The sequence below is a fragment of the Centrocercus urophasianus genome, unplaced genomic scaffold (assembly GCF_019232065.1).
Source record: "Centrocercus urophasianus isolate 14NV4802_14NV808 unplaced genomic scaffold, USGS_Curo_1.0 seq_11, whole genome shotgun sequence".
Lineage (NCBI taxonomy): Eukaryota > Metazoa > Chordata > Aves > Galliformes > Phasianidae > Centrocercus > Centrocercus urophasianus.
The window spans coordinates 48,343,640-48,365,217 of record NW_024884253.1 but is presented as its reverse complement, the minus strand read 5'-3'; the positions used below and the strand labels follow the sequence as shown (position 1 = coordinate 48,365,217).

The 21,578-nt window shown below is 37.6% G+C and overlaps 1 protein-coding gene across 12 annotated transcripts in view; it reads right to left on the bottom strand.

Annotated features, from left to right (window-relative positions):
- The window catches only part of PTPRM (protein tyrosine phosphatase receptor type M), a 451,289-nt gene that overhangs the window by 171,320 nt on the left and 258,391 nt on the right, over positions 1 to 21,578 (bottom strand). For all 12 annotated transcript variants that reach the window (XM_042839780.1, XM_042839781.1, XM_042839783.1 and 9 more), the window contains one exon: positions 766 to 1,039. In XM_042839780.1, the coding sequence (XP_042695714.1) occupies positions 766 to 1,039 (274 nt within the window). The remainder of the gene's footprint in view (positions 1 to 765; positions 1,040 to 21,578) is intronic.

Sequence of the window (21,578 nt, the reverse complement as noted above, 5' to 3'; positions counted from 1 at the left end):
AATCGATGGCGTTTCACATTTCTGCACTGTCAGTGCAATGTGAAAGAGGGACCATTATGGTTTCTGGCAGAAAACATTTCCAGGCTGTCAGCACAGACAGCCAAAGCTTATCAAGAATTGAAGGGCTCTGGGTAGGTCTGTCCAGGAAATGAAAAACAATTCCCGGAAAAATTAGCCTGATGAAACATGATCTGTGAAGGCCTTTTTACACACTCTCATTCCAGCTCCATCTAGTTATTTTTCTTTTACCGATTGCAGAAAGGAAAAGAATAAAGATTATTTCTAATTCAGCAAGGGCAACCAAATGAGAAAGTGGGAGTTGAACATGGTATAAACTAAGGCAATGGGATTGGACAGGCCAAGACAGATGTGCTAAAAGCCATAATCAAGTTTGGCTTAAATTTAACAAAAGGAATCACAGCACTCCTTTTATCTTTGAAAAGGAAAGGAAAACAAAAACAAAAACAAAAAAGATGAAAAGCCAATAAATTAGGCTCACTGGACAGCTTTTAGATAATGACAAAATGGCAATGCATTATTTTGTTTACTCGCTATTGACAAAATGTGCTGTTTTCTCCTGTTCTTCCTGTAACCTTTAATCATTAAGCTAGATCGTGTCAGGAAAACTGTTATTTTTAAAATTCATGTGTTAAATTTCACCGTTACTTCATTTTCTCATTAGCAATTACACTGGGCATCTTGGTGGTTGATGCCAATTATCTATTTACACACAGTGTATAAAACCACAACTGTCATAAGACTTACCCCATTGGCTCTGCTAGCAGCTTGAAAATAGATGCTGTAGCTCTTATGAGGAAGAAGAGGAGTATTCCAGAAGCCACTGTAGGTTTTGTTATCACCAATAGTAAAAGGCTGAGCAGCTTGTAAGCCATTGGCTGGAATCTCTGCAGCAAAGTAGTACCGGGAATTCAAAAGTGAGGCATTTTGGAAATGAATGGGCACTGGGTAGCACTTCAGGATCTCAGTTGTCTTTTTGGTCCTCCGAGGGCGTTCCTCTTCAACAACTATTTGGTAGACACTAGGAGCATAGAAAGGAAAGAAGAAAAAAAACCCATATGTGTTATTATAACACTTGGGCAGACAATTCTTTCTGAGACCTTAATCTCGCATACCAGTATTTATGGAAAAAACACACCACCACCACCAGCCTGTAATGAGAAAACAAAATGGGAAGAAAGTCTCATTTTGGTATTCAGGTGTATGAATTTATGGCATTGATTCACACTTTCAGATAAATTAATTTTGTTTTAGAAAAATAAAATTAGCCACATACATCACAGCTTTTCATTCAGCAAATTCACGGAACACTTTCTTGTTTGAACTCTTGTACAGAAAAAAGCTTCCTTGATTAGTGCTAAAACATAGAATTAAGTATTATTTTGTTCAAAGAAGTAAGTGTAAAGCTATAGATACCATCTTCTACCCTGTTTCTCTTGCCTAAATGAAATTAAATGAGTGGTTAGATAAAAATGAAGAAATAAATTACAAAGAGACAGGGAATAGTATTTGCTTAACCGTTGACATCATAACTATTTATAAAAGCACACATTAAGTAAATTAAAGTCTTTTAAAATTTTGATGGTATATTAACTGTTACTGAGCAAGGGTGAAGTACTTTTTGATGGATGTTTTTTTCACTCAGCAAAGCACTTTTCATACATCTTAGGGATAATCTTGTTCTTAAGCGTTTCTGCATTCTGCAGAGCAATTCAGGCTATAGTTGCAGGTTTTTCTGTACTGGACCCACAGGGAGTAGCCAATTCCTCTTCACTGTAAAGGTGCAGTGGACATACAAGCAGAAACAAAGAAACTGTGATTTCTGCTGTATATGCAAACAGTGAAATCATTATACCCTCACAGTTGCTGTAAAAGTCTGAGTCAGTGCTTTCAGATTTGTGAAGTGGGACATCCATGTCTCTAAAGAGGACTTACTTGCAACTTTATTGCTTCACTGGAGACCAGTGATTTTTAATCATTATTTGTCTTCTGAAGTCTTGAATCCGAGCAAGCAAGTCAGTATGGGTAACAGATCTTAAAGAGACAATGTGTCTACTTTTCTCTATGCCATCTACATCTAATAACAATCTACAGTATTTGAAGTTGATAATTCATAACAAGCAGCAATCTCTGTGCAGGGTATATTCATTTAACTGGCAATAGCCACAGTCTTCTGACATGTTGTCCCCACTCCATCATCCTTGTGTTTACAAAAGCCTGCTGTAAGCACAGGGATGGTTGGGCTGGGTGACTGTGGTCAGTACAGATGACAGAGTGTTTACCTCTTCTGCCTGAATTAGATCTTTACTGTTAAGACACTTTAAGTGTCTTTTTGATGATATCTAAACAACTCTAAAATCCCATTAAAGTCAGCAGGGAGCAAGTCAGTACAGGCAGCAGACTTTAAAGACCTGACCAGCTAGAAGGAATCTTTCAGGTCAACTGAATTGCTTTCTAGGCTCTTACTGACTACAATAACACATCTAAAAATCTGCACCTGGACACCTAATTTTGGATTTTTCAATCTGAAGAAGAGACCCATGCAGAAATCTATGTTAAAGTAAAATTAGGTACAGCCATAGAGACAAACAAGTACCTTGAGGGGCCACTTGAAGACCACTGTCAGCACATTCCCTGGAAAATGAGGTCTATATTTTTTAGCAGAAAGATTTCCACTAGTTGACTAATTCCATGCTAAGTTGTAAGGGAAGGTCAATGCACAGCAGCCTGTCTGCAATTCAAATCAACAGCTGACATAACTTTAGAACAAAAAGTAGCTCAGAAGGGTGATTCCAGACTACTTTGAGGAAAGACTGTTAACTCCTCTAGCTATGAAATTATAGTGAATCTACAGTAAATACTGTTTGAGAATTGGAATATTGGAGGAAAGAAAAAAGTGGAGAATGATTCAAACATGTGCTCTTGCAAGGTATTAAACTGGACACAGCTGCCAAATACCACAGCAAAGATAAGAATCCCATGTTCTCACTAAAACATGGCTAGTAAACCAAATTTTGGATTTGGCTGTCAGCCGTGAGAAGAGCTGTCTCCTTTTTTCTTGCAACAGAACTGAATATAAGAAGCATCTCAGACCAGGCTAAGTAATAAGACTTGTTTCACTATCAGTTGAAATGAGCATTCTTTTCATTTTACACTAAGTGATTATAGCTAGAGATTGTAGGTATTTTAGAAACAAATCTGTCATTAAAATGCTCCTTTTCTTCTTGCAAATTCATATTAGTTATACTTCATGCACTACTCCAGTGTATATTACATTTTAAATGCCTGCCATCTATTCATCTTCAGAAACATTAAAGAAAGAGATAAATTGACTGGAGCAATTTCAAACTCAAGATGTCTTTTCATCCTTACTCCACAAGACAAATTAGATTTGCAAGCATCTAGACCTCAAATCTATTTTCTCTTTAATAATTTAAGTACTAAAAGGTCAACCAGCTCTTTTCTGTTCCCCTTTATCAAAGTCCAAGTGCTAATGAAAAACAACTAAATCCTATCTGCTGCCCATTTTCCACACTGTTGTTTCGCTGACGTAAATTAACACATTGTAAATACCTGGATCAATGGAAACCTGACAGTATGACTTGAATGATATATTTTATATTTGTATAAATGAGATCATCTTGCTAACAAATTTTATACAATTAAATCAACTACAATTATAATACAATCACTAATTCTTATAGTTAGGTGCTTTCTTTAATGTGTAACTCTCCAATTGTCTACGCTGAAAAGGGTCCAAACCTAATAAATTGAGCTAGAATTGCATCAGAACTTTACTATTCCTCAGAGATATTAGTCATATTTTCCGCTTATTTGAAGTTGCATTATTTCTTTTCCACACCTCTGTATGTCAGAGGATAAAGTCTTCCTATCTGTAATCCAAAAAAATAAAATCTACACTGTAGAGAAAGGTGCTGAAAGTATTTCAACTATTGGTAGGACTTACATTGAACTTTCTGAAGGAAAGAAGCGTAATTTGTGTTTAATTTACACTATGAAATTCTACTGCAGAATTCCAATACCTTGGAAATTGAACACAAAATCTACTTTTATATTGACTGAAATTTAGAGCTGCATCAAAAACGAAACACATGGCAATTACTGTAAACTTAGTATTCAAACATTTCAAATGTTGGAATAAAAAGCATGGAAAAAGAAAAACTAAAAGACATTTTTTGAACTGCTTTTTATTTTAACAATTCCAAAATGGCTCCAAATTTAAATGATTATACAGAGATACAGATCTAAACATATTGAGGACCACAAATTTGGTTAGCAATTAGAATTACCAGGCTTCTCAGATATTTACTTAAAGCCAATTGTTCAAATTAAAATAATCTTTCAATGCCTCCTAAATATAGAGAATTTTTTTCAGGCAAAGCTGAAAAAATAAAGCATGAAAGAAGTAAAACATTCTAACAAATTAATCAAAGATGCTAAAAGAATTTAGATATTAGAAAAATGAATCATGGTATTAGTCACATGCTGAATCTTGACATTACTCCAAATTACTGGAAGACAGCAGATCACACACCATTTAATCAAAGTCTCATTCAAGGAGACAAAGTCATTTTCCAGAGAGATCTACTGGGTAAAAGAGTGGATTTCCAGGTTCTTAAAACAGAAGTCCTTAAAATGGACAATCTAGGTATTTATCAATTGAAGTTCATGAATCTGTAAATGCAACTCCACCAAAAGCAATTTCAAATTGAAAACAAAGGAAAAACAAGCTTGGTTACTTTGTTATTGAACATCTGCCCAATTTTTTCTCTCTTTAATGGTCTTGATGTTTCACTTAACTGGAAGCAATTTGTTGACATCATCAGGAATTTAAAAAAAATAACAGAACAAAAGTGGCCCAATGGTCTGAATCTAGACTAAGGTTATCTGGATTTATTTACTAGTATTAATACAATATTTGTGTGCAATCCTAGACAAGTAAACAATTTTGTGCCTCAGCTTTCCAGCTGTAAAATGAGTGGGAAAGTTTCTTATTCCCTCTGGACCAGTTTAACTATTAAAAATTGAAACTATGTAACGTACAAAGCCTGCAGAGCTGTTAAGACTCAATAGCACTGCCCCAGTCAGCTCTGTAAACTGCTGGACTAGTTTTGCAGACTGGTAACAGTGATGTCATGGAGTCTAATTTGAAGTTTTCTGCTCTTTATAATCTTCCTAGTCTCATAAACATAAATAATTGGTATATTTTATAGATCTATATATTTTTTGATTTGTATACTTTTTTAAAAAACGCAGTCAGATTGAAACAATAGAATGGCTTAATATACCTATCAACCACTATTTCAGTTATTTATTCCTGTGACCAACCCTACTTTATCTGTATATACTGAACAAAACATGTTCCAACTGCTGCCATTTTCATCATAGACGTGAAAACAGTGAATTGACTGAACAGTAGTCCTGTCCCTCTGGCCAAAGTTGAATTTTGCACATTTTCTCAAAGGGAAAGGCAGACAGTGTTTAACTGTGTTTTTTCTGCATGTCAGAGGCCAGAGCTATATTCAAGATTAGCGCTGATAGCTTAGAAGGACTGGGTGCACTAATAATTGTTCCAAGAGAGAATAAGACTTTGGGATAAGGGATTTCTGAAAGAATATAGAGTGCATAGTATACTTAGGAAGGTTGACTCTTCCTTTCCAAACATCAGATGCGAGGCAATCTACACGAGACTAGATTTTTAAAAATTATTTATTATTTTGCATTATTTTTTTAAATTCATTTTCGAAATTAAATCAGGCAGGAAGGAACAAACAACATCCCACATCTGACATCATGGGTCAACATAATAAAATAGGAGGCATTATTTTTGGAGCAGTCCTTGTAGTTTGCATTGTCATTCCGAGTCAAGCTTTAAGAAAACAGAAGTTCCACAATCTTTGGAAGGTTTCTATGTCTGCAGGACAGTTGGTACTACCAGGGTGTAGGAAAGGGACTGAAAAAATGTGCTAGTTAGTTGTTGAAACTTGAATGGAAAGAATCAATTTCATTCTAATGATGACTGACATTATTTTCTGACTTTGTGAGCCAAGAGATAAGTCTGGTTAGCTTCTCCAAGGCAGTGTCTCTGCTCGTTCTCAAGAAGCACTACTACTAGCAACTGAAGTTTCAAGCCCATGGGAAAAGTCCCATACTCAAATTGCAGAGAGACATAGAACTTTCTCCATCAGACTTTGAACACAAGTGGGACTAGCATTAGACAGCACCTCCACTGTCATGCAAGGAGCTCTTTTTTCAGATCAATCAGAACAGAAATACCTAAACAGCTGTAAAGGAGGAGATAAGACAGCTCTGGTTCAGCCTCCAGGGATACAGCCAAATGTAAACTCTCAGGTGTCGTAATATAGCTTTATCTTCACAGACCCAAGTCCACTTGGGAATGGTGTCTGGTTTTCAATGTAAAATTCCTAAGCTTCTTGTGACTGCCCAACTCTTTCACACGGACAATTTCAAAGACTGAAAAGTCAAAATTTACAAAGGGGATTTTCTGGAAAAAAAATACATCGAAGCAAATCTCTCTTTAGCACCACTGTACATATATAAAGGAAATCATGACAGGTCTCCTGTGGGGAATATTATGTCACTGAAAGGTAAAGATATTTTGCTTGTTCTTTCCTCAAAGGACGATTGCTAGGGAGTGTATGGCAATGCATTAAATTCCCTGGAGAATGAAAATCGTCCTACATGATATCTTAATTGAAGCAGAGACTAATGTGTTCTGAAAGTGGTAAAGCACTGGTCACTATAAGACCATCATGGGTTTGAATGTTCCTTCCAAACATAGAAAAAAATCTCTTCTGTGAATTGGATTTAAGGATTTCTAGGATTTAAGGGAGATGTATGAGTGTGAACTCCAAAAATTCTTAGAAGAAAATCTGCAAGTTAGAAATACGGGACAATGACATACGCTCCATGGCCAGATGGGTGCCACTTAGTCCTGATGACAAAATCTATTTCATTTTTTTCCTTAATTCTTAGTATACAGATTCACCATTTCAGACAATCTAAGAACATTAAGTCAGAGGCAAAGAACACCCAGCAGATCTTCAGCTTTGTAATCTTAGACAATTACGTACCATTCATAAAGGTGTTGTGAGTTTACGATTTTCAGTATTTAAATTCAGTTATCATAAATGACTCAAAGCATAACTTTGATTTGTTGGTAAATAAATCAATTTAGTTCGCAATACTTTTTTTGACTGTAAACATTTAAGAAACAGTAGACAGTCTGTGTTCCATATCACAACATACAGTGTGCTGATAATGGACTGTAGTCCAACTTTCTCCAGTTCATCCTTTGCAAAATCAATACATTCAACACACACGCTAAACTATCCTTATTCAAAGTAAGTATTAGTTCACTACTGGAACAACATATAAAATTGATAAGAACCATTTGATCCATTCAGGCAAGTGATGGTTAAACAAAATGCCAAAAATTACTGTGACACAAGAGACTGCTCTGCTGTAAAGCAGATTCACCGATTGCAGGGAATTGGAATTGTTCTCTTAGCCCTCCTACCCTCACCAAATCCTAGATAAATATTGATGAAAAATCCTTCTTTCTTACTTCCCTTCTCTCTCTATCCCACCCCATCAGGTATAGAGCCACATGGTTAATTATTATTGATTACTTAAATGCTAGTGCCCAATTAGGACTTACTTGGAAGTGATACTACCATACTGCTATACAAGCTTAGGAGAATTCATGTTAGAATTAGGAAGAACAGGACATGGATATGACTGTACCTTCACAACTGCTACATACATTTCTGCGCTCATAATTCCTTAATTCTGAAGTAATTTCTCTATTCCTCTCCATGGGGCTACCTTCTGCTATGTACTGCTATGGCCAATTTGATAACATACAATGTATTAGTCGCTCTCCAATACTTTGAAATAACCTACTCCCCTTTGTCAATGTGAAGATAGTTTTATTTTCTTATTTCTTCTAATGAAAAAAAAAATTCAAAATCACTGCAGGCTACAGGAAAAACTACTATACAAACTAGACTTACATCCTCTCTGTGACCTGGGCTCTCCACACTTAATACAGATCCGTGAATTTGGCTGCTTATTCTTCAGACTGTCATATGTCAGGGAAATATGCAGATTTTGCACAGTTTATGAAGTCCCGAACAGAACAAATTTAGTGCAAAATTACAATAAAATTAAACCTACTTGTAATAGCATTTCTTCACATGACTTTGCACTGGGACAGGTTGTCCAGAGAGGTGCTGGATGCCCCGTCACTGGAGACACTCAAGGTCAAGCTGGATGGGGCTCTGAGCAACCTGATCTGCTATAGGAGTCCCTGTTCATTGCAGGGCTGTTAGACTAGATGACTTTTAAGGTCCCCTGCAACTCCGTGCAATTTTCTACAGGTATAACTAATACAATTCAAGAGAGCATTTGGCCCTGCATTCATAAATTCTCTCAGGCATTACTAGTGTATTTGCTCGATGAGCAAAGACATCTCTGATCACAGATCTCTCCAGATGTGCTCCATACTGTATCAGTGAGATCTAGCTACAGTGTACAGCCTGCAAGTGAAAACCTAAGGAAAGTGCCTGGAGGTGTATATATATACTTTTCTTTCTCTGAGGACACATTTCAGTAGTTTTAGCTTGCAGGTAGGTAACTGTGTGTGTGAAAGCAGGAAGAAAAACTGAGCAAACAAAACTAAGTAAACATTGGACCATGTAAGCATACAGAAGATACATGGCTCTACGCGGGAATGTAGAGAATGAAGAAAACAAAAAGGAAAAGAATGGAATATCCTGAAAATGGGGTGAGATGTACTGTTACCTTTGATAAAAAAGAAATGAAAGAATGAGGAGGAGGAAAATTAAAATAAAAAAGAAGCCAATCTAACAAAGACAAATTTTTAGCAATGCATTTTCCAAGAAGTTACATTCAGCTACTCTTTATAAATCACATGCAGTATGTTTGTAAAAGGTGTTTGATTTCATAATTATGTTATCAAATCATCCAATTTATTTTTCTAAGATTTTGGGGGAAAACTATTTACCCTGCTAAGAGATCTATTTACACTTGTGATGATCTACAGAGTATTTTACGAACTGTTCTACCTATTGATACTTGGCTTCTCCCATATATAACTCTGGTATATACAAAATGATAGCCCTTCTAAAAGGCACGTCACTATGTTATTTTTGGCAGTATAAAACTTCTCCACTGACATTTCTTTTATGTATATGGAATAACAACACTCAATTTACACTGACCCAGCACTAGATTCTTTCAATGCCACTTGAAAGTAAATTAGGCTCAAATGACCTATAAATAGACTATGACATTACAAGCATCAACTTGAGGATGTTTGCCCAAGAACATACCATAACCCCATCTATATTCCACACGCTGCCTGTGATACCCATCTCCCACCCTCAATATGCTCAGTTCCTTTCAATGTCTCCCAAATATTGGCTGGAAAAGTGGCAAAAAATGCTGGGGCTGTTTTTGGACTATATATGGGCTTGCTGGTATTTGAATTGCAGCTCTCTACTGATGGACCAAATGAACTGTAACAAAGCCTGTCCTTCAGCACTGATACCAATCTGGGTCTTTCCTCTGTACCGTAAGATCCTAAAATGTGCTAGAAACATAATATTTATGCAACATTCACAGTGTTTTTTCAAATCTGCTGAAAAAATTGACAAGAGATTCAGAATCGATGAGGAAGGAAGGAACACCGATGGGAGAACAGCACAACACATAAGCCTTGCTTTCTCTGGTGTAAGCTTAACTCAGTATCTTGGGTAAATTATGCAGCACACACAAGCCAAGGAACATTTCCTTCTCTTTACCAGTAAGCAGGTTTTATTCCTACTCAGCATAAGGGCTCAGTCCCTTCAGACAGCAGATACTACTGATCTCACTCCACCAGCCTTTATGCTCTTAATTTAAAGCCCAAATAGCATCATAACTAACTGAAATGATTCTGGTCTTAACTGAATTAACCTAAGTCTTTGGATTCTTGGGCTTTGAGACCAACTCCACTGCAAAGCAATAGAAAATGGGGACGCTTCGTACTTCTTTTGCAGCCTGTTCATAACATGGCTTTAAAATGAATAAAACCCAGGGAGGAGTGATGAGGACAATAGTTCCACCAAAAATTTCACAGCCACTATTCTGAGATCTTCTGGTGGTAATCATGGAAGGGATGTCTGAAAAAGGAGTCACTCTCCGCAGACAACAACAAAGATGCTTCATATGAGACTTTCCATGATTGCCCAAACCAGAAATCAACTTCGGTCTCAATATGCATCATGCCCCAGTGCAGCATCCTCTAGGTCATCCTTCCTGCAGGAGTAAGACTAACATTTTCAGTAACCAGCACAGTCATCCCCTCTCCTAGCTGTCTGAGTAGACACTGCTGCTTTTCCTCCAGAGCAGAGCTGTCCCCTCTTTCTTGGGGAAGAAGTCAGAATCTGGGCTATTTTGCTGTATACAATCAAATGATAAATATATATATATATATATATATATATATATATGTTGCAGAGATATATTTTAAGAGTATATTTTGAGAGGTTACTTTTCCTGATACCAAAGAAACTATTTCAAGCACAGTGTGCCTTCTACACTGGCCTGTATCTGAATTTGACTATTTTTTTAAGCAACCACCTATCTGGAACAGGAAGGTAAGAGGGAGATGGGTGAGAGGAAGAGATGCAGATGGAAAAAGGGAGAGAGAGAAATATCCGATCATGTCTCTCTACTGGATTTCTATAAGCCCCATGTTAGCAGACAGAAATATCCCTCATTTCACAGTCATGCCTTATTCATGTTACTGATTTTTGGCAGTACGTACATTTGTGAACAACTATCTTCAATGATGAAGCACAGGAAGGACAGAATTTGATCGAACACCTCTGATAACACCTGGAGAACTCATTAAGAACAGCAACCACTGCCACTGAACCAGGGCATTGCATTAATTTTACAAAAACAAGGACAGATATCCCAGTAGTTTTATGGGGTTTTTGCTCTCCTTTTTATGTTTAAAAAAAGAAATCTAAAAAAATAAAACACTTTGTTACTCATATACATTAACTGTATTATATATTTTATGAGGGCTGCTCTAAAAGTAATGTCTCCCATTTTATGATGTTGTGACAACATCAGAGGTGGATGTTGGGAGTATGGCAGTAGAGGTTGAACCTTCCCACCAATATTTTGTTACATGCTGTTTCCGTGTGACAGATGGCAGCAGAGGGGCAGTCTGACAGAATGGTGGCTGACAAGGAAGTACTGGTGAAGCAAAAGTGTGTCACTGAATACCTCCACGTGGAAAAATGGCACAAACTGACATTTACTGACACTTGCTGAACATTTATGGAGACCAAACAGTAGATGTGAGCACAGTGAGGTGGTGGGTGATGTGGTTCAGCAGTGGCAATGACAACAGTGGATCATCTCCACTGGTGCAAGAATGATGTGCATGGCATGCTGGCTCTTGCCCATCACTGACAAAAATGCATAGCTAATGGTGGAGACTATGTTGAAAGAGACTGTTTCGTAGCTGAGAATTTCTCTATCAAACAATGTTACTGTGCTCATTGTATCTGCTGTAGTTTCCATGTAAATAAATAGGACGGATTACTTCTGGAGCGACTTATGAATATGAGGCCCTAGACAATTCCTCTTCACAAAATGTGGCCCCAGCAAACCAAAAGGTTGAACACTCATGACTTAAACTGTTGATAAAATTAGTAATGAAAGCAGATAGCAGGTGCTCTTACACAGACATTTTTTGTTTGATGCCACGCATTTGATATAATAAATCGACGCAGCGTTGAATATTTCATTCTTGTAACCTGAATTCTCTTTGTCCTGGTTTGATAAAGATAAGATCAGTTCTAAATTGCTTTGGAATATTAGCTGGGTACCATGAATGCATGTTGTATTCTCTCAACTGTAACTCATTACAAGGTACTTGCTTGGCATCAATAAGTCAGTCTTGCTTTTGTGTGTGTAGGCATTTGTGAGAGTGTGTGTGTGGCTCAATACTCTGCTGCTAGGCTATTTAGTGATAAAATCTGATATAATAAAATATTAATTATAGCTGAAAGGTTGGGTGAGAAATATGAACTCAATTACAGCCCCATTTTGTGAACAAAGGGCAGGGAGAAAAAATCCTTTAGTTATAGAGGGTTGGGATAATAACAGAACAACCAGAACATTAGACTCAAGCTGAGTACTCCCTAAAAGGCCACCTGTTATTAATCTTCACATCAGGCACAGAATTTCAAGTAAATTAGGTCAGGATGAAAGATATTTTCTGCTGATTTTTTTGGACTAACTAATTTAAGGATTTCTTTATCTGAGCACTTTTTTTTCTTTGATGTCATTGCAATTTAGTAATTAGAAATTTGTAACAAGCATAAGGACACAGCAATTATAATTAAAGGTTAGATACTATTCACACTGTACAAAAGTGCCACCTTACTTGGTACAAAAATAGAAAATAACTAACAGTTGATTCTAAATGTCTTTGATTCAGTCAGATTGGCTCCTTCCCAGTGCTGAGCTGTTGTACATGTGGTTTACCGTCTTACAAAGCCAAGGTTTTTACAAAATACACCAGCAGCGGAATATAAATTATTTTAAGATTATTAATATGTTCCTGTTCTTCTGCCAATTTACCTGAATGAGTTGAATTACTGAAGATTTAATAGAATATGACCAGATTGTAAAGAAGCACAACTGTGAGTCGAAGTTACTACAAAACAAATTGTATGACCTTCAGATCCTGCATTTAGTACTGAATCATAAGGACTGAGCAATCTTATCTATTACTGCAGGCTAAAATGTGCCATTCTATCATAAAATAAGATTTGCATTGTCTGAAGAATTGAATGCTTGAAGATTTTCACTTTTTAATGGTGTTTTCAGTTTCAGTGAATTTTGCTGAAACTATGACAATATATTTTGGCACCAGGCCAAAACACTTGCTTTCAGTGAGTTTACATTTCTTCCACTTGCAACAATCCAACAACCGTTTCAAAGCTTCTTAATCAGCTTTATGTTCTTTGCTTAATTTCTTTTTAAAAAGAACACAAGAAAATGGTTAAGTTCATAAATACAAGGAGAGAAAAGTATCTTGGAACAGCAAGCAAGATGCTTTTATAAGCCAACATTACACCATTTAACCAGTTTTCAGGTTGCCAAGGTCAATTCATAAAACAACTGGAAAGCATGGAATAAGGAGTAAAGTCTTGTCACAGATTAAAAAAAAAATTAAGAAAGCAAAACTGTCTAAAATCATTTAGTCTAAGAAAGAATGAATTTAGAAGGGATTTGAAGGAAATACTCAAAACTGAAAGCCATGGCAGAGCTAACTGATCCTTTCTTTTCAATCCGTCATGGAGAAAGAAAGTACTGATGCACAACGCTGTTAGGAAGAAACAAATGAAATTCTTGGTGTCTATATGCAGAAAAACCAATATGCAACTACCAGGGACATCATGCAGCCCATCTCATCAAAATTAGTAGTAGCGTTTCTGAAAGAGTATGCCTGGTTCCCTAATGCTCAAAAATAGCTCACTATAGCTTGCAAATTGTAGGTCTGCTTCTGACTAGAATGGAAAAATTCATCACAACCCACTTTCCACTCCAGCCATCAGACTTTACCAGGTTCATTCCTACTATGAAAGTCCAGGTGAAAGGAAGAAACAAACTAGTTCTTTTTTCTCATTGTATAATATGATAGAATGCTACGCTCCAGTCTTCACAAACTAGAATAGATCTACCATGATCTAAATGACCAGTTCATTTGGATTCCTAAGAAAACACTCATAAGGATACACCTCCTTATTAGGGATGTTCCTAGTTCTTTAAATCCAGAAAGGATCAACACGTTATGTCCTTTTGACTAAATTTTGAGATTTAAGTTTTGTGGTTTTTTTTTTAAATGAAATACTATATTATGCTGTTTTCACTCTGCACTGTTCATAGTGGCTGGATACATTATGATGAAACACTGCACTGGAATTAGAAGGAATGGAGTAAGAGAAAAAGAGGCAGACTTCATGCAAAGATTTGGTTGAGTCATTTCTACTTTCAAGGAAGTCTAAGCCCATTTGCAAATTACCGTTTCTTTCCTGAACAGCCCTGAAGAAAATCAATACCAGTGCAAAGATAAAGTGTAAGAATAACTTTGAGAATGTAAGCAATTGCCTCAAAGAACAGAAAAATTTCCTTACTTCTACACCCATACAGAAACAATAAGATACACTACAGCTTTCCTCTCAACTCCCAATTTGTGTTTATTATAAACAATGCCGCATCCAGACCCACGATTTTCAATCTGTTCTTTGCAAATTCCTAGGGATGCATAGTTTGCAAAAGCCAAGAAAAACAAACATACGGCTTATACATGTAAAATCACACTATAAGGATTTATATACCCTCTACAATGTCCTTAGGGGTTTACAAGTTAAAAAATAATTTCTGGTAAGAAAAATGGATTACAAGAAAGCAATATTCTATATCAACATTCCCCATTAGGACATGAACTCCCAACATGTTATGCTTAAACCCTGGAGAACGTACAATAGGTGTGGACACTGAAATCTAACAGCGTTCACAAGTATAACTATGCACAGCTCTTATTTATGAATGCAAAGTAATACTTTCATGCAAACTGAGCAAGAAGCCTGAATATTGCGCAGAAATGAAGAATTAGTATTCACAACAGGAGATCACCGACGCAATGTTAATGTGAAAACACTAAGATCTTTTTATACTCCACAAGGCTGTGCACTGGAAACCTACTATTGAATTGGGCTGGGGGTTAAAGCAAACAAATGTATTTAAATGAGTGGTTTTAAGTTGAGGGACAATGCTTATTTTCTCTCTTCTTCATGCACTCTCGGCAACCTGCTGGCTTATGCGCAGCACAGGAAAAAAGCATTTGCTGAGACAGCTAAACGAATACACAAGACAGTTTCAACAGGTTTTAAGATTCAAAGCTTGAAAACTGTTTACCGCTCATTAAAGCACTCACAGAGGAGACAAAGTTTCTCATCTATTCATCCAGGGGATACAACATGGAGCACTGAGCAACCAGCTCAAACAGCTTTGCTGTGGTGGTTGAGATGTCTCATTTGTCCATTCTCTCCTCCCAGCTGCTATGCTTTCACAGGAGATTCAGTAGAAAGCAGCATACGCATACGCTTCAAGCTGCATCTCAAAAGCCCAGAGGTATCACTTAGGCAACCTCAGGCATAGACACATTTTCTCTTGCCAACTCCGCTGTGGGAGAGCAGGACCATAGCAAAAATAACCACAACAGAATTCTCTTCTCTCAATGCTATCATCTCTTTACACAACTTTAATGCAGCGGGTCCTGGTCCAGCAATTTGGGAATGGAGATTACTGTCTGTGTTGATTTTCATCCTTTCTTCTCTGCAGAAAGGCTCTGCAGGGTGCTTTAATCAGCGGTGCAGAATGGTGCAGGCAGATAGAGAAAACCAGTCAGCTTTTGTGGCATTGTCCCCAGACTTATGTGGACAAATACCTGGCCGACCTTTTCTTCTGTCTGTGAAGGTGTAACTCCTTCCTCCTGAACTGGGATTTATTCTGGTAGGATTAAGCAGTATAGAAGCTCTGGCAGCAAGACACTGTACAGCTCTTCTCATAGGAAATTTGGCTGTAGATAAAAGATTCTGCACAGTTTAGGCTTAGAACAGCTGTTAAATACAGATGATTCTGGCCTTGTGCTTCTACAACCTCATGAGACCAATCTTGAAAACCACTCCTGATCTAGATGTGAGAACACAATTCATTCGCCCTCATCTTATTTCCCCGTGGCAATTTCTCCCCAGACTCAACATTTTTATAATGCCTCAGACATCTAGCCTATTCTTCTCTGAGACTGTTTTAGGCTGAGGCATTTATATTGCTGCTGACTGAACAGTTGCTGCTTTTAGTTGTACAGCCCTGTAAGTGACTTTGTTTTTCATGTCATTTAATGTAATCCAGTTGAGCAGATTAGCTTTTACTTAGCAATGCTTTAAAGTCATGATGCTTGTTGCAAATGCTGGTGATTTCCTTTCCTGCTTAAATGAACACTGTAGCAGAAAGAAAGTTGTCATGATAACGTTTAGGGAAATGAATAATCTTTCACCATCTAGTATGGGAAATGGCTGTTTCACTCCAAGCACTTTGATAGCTCTTCTTCCCCTTTCCATGTTGCATTCCTCTTTATTCTTTTGTCTTCTTTAATACTACTTAATATCTTAAAAAAAAATTAAACCCTTACAGTACAGTTCAATCAAATACAATTTATACCAAGAGTTAGGAAATCCTTCCAATTTCTTTGTCCTGTAAACTCTGATGCATTTATGTATCAGTATCAGAACCCTTTCTAATGCAATCTTTTAGTGTTTGCTAGAGAATAAAGAGCTCACACAAATTTCCTCACAAAAAAAAATGGATGAAAAAAATCCTAAGGTCAACTGCAGTATGAGTGCCCTATTGCAAGAGAACCTATGGAAAAGTCAGCTTAAATGGTATAGGTTATTTCTGTGTTGTAACCTGAATTATATAAAAGAACAGATTTATAAGCCCTCTGATGACGATAGCTCTGGCCTATGTGTGACCCTCTTAATAAAGCTTGTGCCATACTTGGGGATGACAAGTAGAGAAAAATGAAAAGGAGACTTTTGGCATGACAGTGCCATGTGACTGTCTTTCACAAAACACTGAATCATATAATAATTTCTTTAAAGGCACCTAGCATCACCTTCCTGACATTTATGTCCATATCTGTTCCAGAGCTTCAGTTTATCACGGGTTTAAATTTGATCCATTTACATGTTCATTCACATGTTCTCTTAACTGAAATTGTTCTTTACTCTTTCTGAAGTTTATTCCTCTAATATAATTTGGAAAACAACCACATCTTCTTTTCATGTTATCTGGCTGGCCAAAACAAGTCCAGCTCTCTCAGTCATTTCACGTGTAACACAAGTTTGCCAGTTCCCTGATCATTTGTGCCATAACACCTCTCTGCTGTGGTACTACTAAAAAACAGCATTTGTAGATCAGAGAAATGCCTTTCAGGGCATTTCAGTGATGCCCTGAGGGCCTTTCAGTGTCTTCTATAATGGCATTTATAGACTGTCACCTTTGTAGGGAATCCACCTGCTCTGTGCAGTCTATTTGCCAATTTCACAGCCATGCCACATTTTGATGACTCACCACAAGCTATTAATACTTTTTTTTCTCCTGTTATTTCCAAAAGTGAGCCTCCATCTTGCAGAATATATGATTGTTACTAGCTCATAAATGCAAAACTTTGCATTTCATCCCCTTTGCACTAGATGAATCCTAAAGGCTATTCACTTTTCTCTGTAAAGCATTTCAATTCAATGCTGCAGGATCTACTTTTACTGCCAATTGGTTTACAATGTGTTATATTTATAGGTGGCATGTATAAACAAAACGAGCACATGTTATTGTGTTACCTCTGGTTGATAATTCAGCCCTTTGCTATACAGTGCAATGAGCATACACTTCCATCACGGTCACTGGTTTGGAGCACTTGTAAGACACATAAAAATATACAGTTAAACACTTCCAGAAGAAAAGCAACTAAATATCAAGAACCATGACAGATGGTTCTGTGATAAAGCACGGAAAGACTGATGCATGTCTTCAAGGCTCCAGTATCCAAAGGGACCAAGCAACTTCCAGTATGACCTGCAAGACCGACCTGAGTGTTTATTTAGTTAAATAGTTGAACAATTGCTCAAAGTCCACCACAGCATTACAGGAATTCTGAATGGTTTACTCAGCACTGGGGCTGCAAACACACAAAAAAATACTACGTGGTTACCGTGATACCCATCTTAAAAAAATTATTTTGAAATGTCTCTAGAAAGTACAGCCCCAAACAATCATGTTCAGCAATCACTAAAGGAAATGCACCTACACTGAAGAGATTACATCTTCAGTCATTCCACAGCTCACAGTAAAGCAAAATCAAGTCCCTGGCATAGTTCAGTAAATACAAGACAACACATCCCTTCTTGTGTTTTCAAGGAGCACTTTGTTGGTTCTGTGCTGGAACTCAGTCATGCCTGCTTTTTTTAAGAATAACCTAATGGTCGGAGCAATGCCCTTAGAAGCCAGAGATCAGAGTATTGAGAGTATTTCAACATTTCACTCCCACACCACCCAAGCCACCCAATGTTATGTCCTTCTACTGAGATTGGCCTATGTGCAGACAGAAGAGCAAGAATAACAGGAGAACATTAATGAAGGAACCTGTCTGATAAAATGGAGTTTATCTTAATTCTGACAATCATTTCTGTTTTTATTCAATGACTATCAAACCAACATACTTAAAATGCTGGGAGAAAGGAGCAAGTCCTAAAATCGGGTCTGTTGGCTGCTTTAGGAACTTTGTGCTCCCAGTTTGGTGGTTGGACTAGATGATCTTAGAGGTCTTTTCCAATCTTAACGATTCTACAGTTCTGCTGTTTTACTGAGACACAGTAATAGCTGAGAACAGGCTCACTGACTTGCTAGAGACTGAGCTGCCTAAAATCCATGTAGGCTGTATCAAGATATTAAGCAAATCAGGATATTAAGTAAACCAATGGTACACCATCCTCTTGGTTAAATGGTTTGAAAGGCTCCCAAGTAAAGCTTTAGCATCAGCCAGTTACTGCTCTCCACAAAGTTTATGGAACATGGATCAAGGCCCATGCCAAACTATCAGTCTGGAGATGGTCTTTCTATATGGGAGCTGAACAAAGACAGTTTTCAGACAGTTAGCCTCAATGCCAGAAAATGGTACAGAGCATCCAAAACTCAAAAGGAAATAGGCAAGCCTAAGGTCTGAACCAAAGCAGGCTAAATATGGCCCTTGAATGTCTGAGTAGATGTTCCTTGGAAAGTGGTCATGGAAAAGTAACACCGTTTTGTTCTGCGCTCACTTAGTGACTGAGCCATTCATTTTAATAAGCAGATTTAATAACAACATGCTTTATTGATTCTGACTGGAGTTGGCATTCCAGAGCTAGCGAAACATGGTATGAGTTCCAAGAGTTTATTATTCACAAATTGAACTGCTACTGGACTTCAGCTCTCATCAGGGAGACTGGAAAAACCCAATGGTCCACAGGACGTCAGTGGAGAACAGTCTAGCTGAACTAGCTTGCCATGTTGTCAGAATGAGAGTTAAGTAACACAGAGAAGAGTATCATTTTACTGTGTCCAGTTCTGAGGCCCCCAACACAAGGACACTGAGCTGTTGGACTGGATCCAGAAGAGGGCCATGAAGATAATCAAAGGGCTGGAGCACCTCTTCTGTGAGAACAGGCTGAGAGAGCTGGGACTTTCCAGCCTGTAGAAGGCTCCAGGGGGATATTATAGTGGCCTTCCAGTACCTGAAGGGTGCCTACAGAAAAGCTGGGGAGGGACCTTTCATAAGGGCACGTAGCGACAGTACAAGGGTAAATGTCTTTAAACTGGAAGAAGGTAGATTTAGACTAGGTATTAGGAAGAAAATCTTTACTGTGAGGCACAGTATGGAAGAGATTATTCACACAGGTTGTGGATATCCCCTTCCTGGAAGCACTCAAGGCCAGGCTGGATGGGGCTTTGAGCAACCTGGTCTAGAGGGAGGTGTCCCTGCCTATAGCAAGAGGGTCTGAATTAGGTGATCTTAAAGGTCTCTTCCAACCCAAACCATTCTATGATTGTATGATCACTAGGAATTAGACAGATAATCTCCTAGTTAAGGCCAGTATGAAAATTGAACATCAAAATAAAAGCTAAAAAAGCCATACAAGCTTTGTGGCAAGGTGGGGGTCATTTGCTTCTCTTGTGTAACTAGAGGTACGACTAGAGGGAATGGCCTTCAGATCTTGGAGGTCTTTTCCAAACATGGTGATTCTATGGTTCTGAGCACAGCATCGTAACAGTGTTGTTGATTTTTCAGTTGTCAATTTATATCCAAGCCCTTGAGAAGATACTGGTTAGTGATGAAACTGAAAAAAATCTCTTCATTGATATGAAGCAATCTATTCTCTCTTTTGTTCTGGAATTGCTTCAGCTAGCACGCTTGATTTATTTTGGTTTAATTTCTATTAATTGCAATGCTAAATGACAGCACTGTGCTGGGTTCACAGTGACACAAGAATCAATGCTGAATTTACATCACAGTAAAAAGCTTGAGGAGATTTCTGAATTTGTCAGCAGGACATGTGAAGCCGCACTGCACACACCTAGGCAATATACACCATAAATTCTAACTCAAGTCAGAGTTAAACTCCAAGGACAAGTTCTACTACATAACAAAAAAGAGTTACAGCACTTATACAGCATAAGCAATTATTGTACTGTACCCTCAATGAAACCAAAATTGACCCTTCTGCTGTAAATAATTATACTTGTTGCTATAAAGAAGTGATAATTATAGGCACCAATAAAACCCCATCCCCTTCTGTATCACAGACATCCTGAAAGAAGTTGGCTCACTGGCTTACAGGTTGTAAAACTACAATTTGGAAATACAGTTTGCAGGCAGGAGCTGACCCTCTAGCATATAATTCAACTCCTTGTATTTACAGATCCTTAAACAATAGAAATGATGCCAGTGACAAGCAAATAAAAGAACAGAAAGTTCCCTTCATACTCCTTAGGCTTTGTGGTCTAATAGTATTTCAAAAGGCTGTATTTTCAACATGGTATTTGAGAACACTAGTGAGCTAGTAATGTTCCTTGAACACGTATAGAAATATTATTGCAACATAACCATTCCTTTACCCTAAATCCAACAAATATCAGCTAGAATGTTTTATCAGTGAGATCCTGAAAGGCCAAAGTTCACTTTCCAGTTTCTTGGGAAGCTTTCCAAATCTCTCCCATTAAATACACTTGATATTTTTCTCCTTACCTGTGTCTACATGAGATTTTCTTTTTTCTCATTACTGTGTTACTACTCATGTCATGTCACTAAGAATAGCAGGAAATTACAATAACATGTTTGCATTATATAACATGCTTGGTAGGAACTGTGAGAGGTCAGAGCTAAAAATATAGATTTTGCAATGCTTTTATTTGCATGCACTGCTGCTGTATTTTTGCCCACCCAGAGCGTTATGTCTCTTATTGTGCAAATCAGCATTCTTCCCATTTCAAAGCTCATTTGTTCACTTATTCTGAATTTTTAATCATACCGTCTTCATAATACATGAATTGACTCTTTTCCACATATAAAAAAAATCAGACTGAGATAGCAGTACCTCTTTTCTGAAAAGTGGATCATGCACTTGAGGCCCAGTCCTGTGCCTGCCATCCACTCGCAACAACATGAATGCCCCATGGTCACTTCAAGGCACTTAGTGGCTTCTCTGGAAGGCTATCTGTTAGACTTTCTTTCTCAAAAGATGATTTCTGGGAGACTGTCTCTCAGGCTTCAGATGATCCCATTTCTTCCTGTGGAAGTGTCTTAACAGTGCAGTATGTTCTAAATTTCA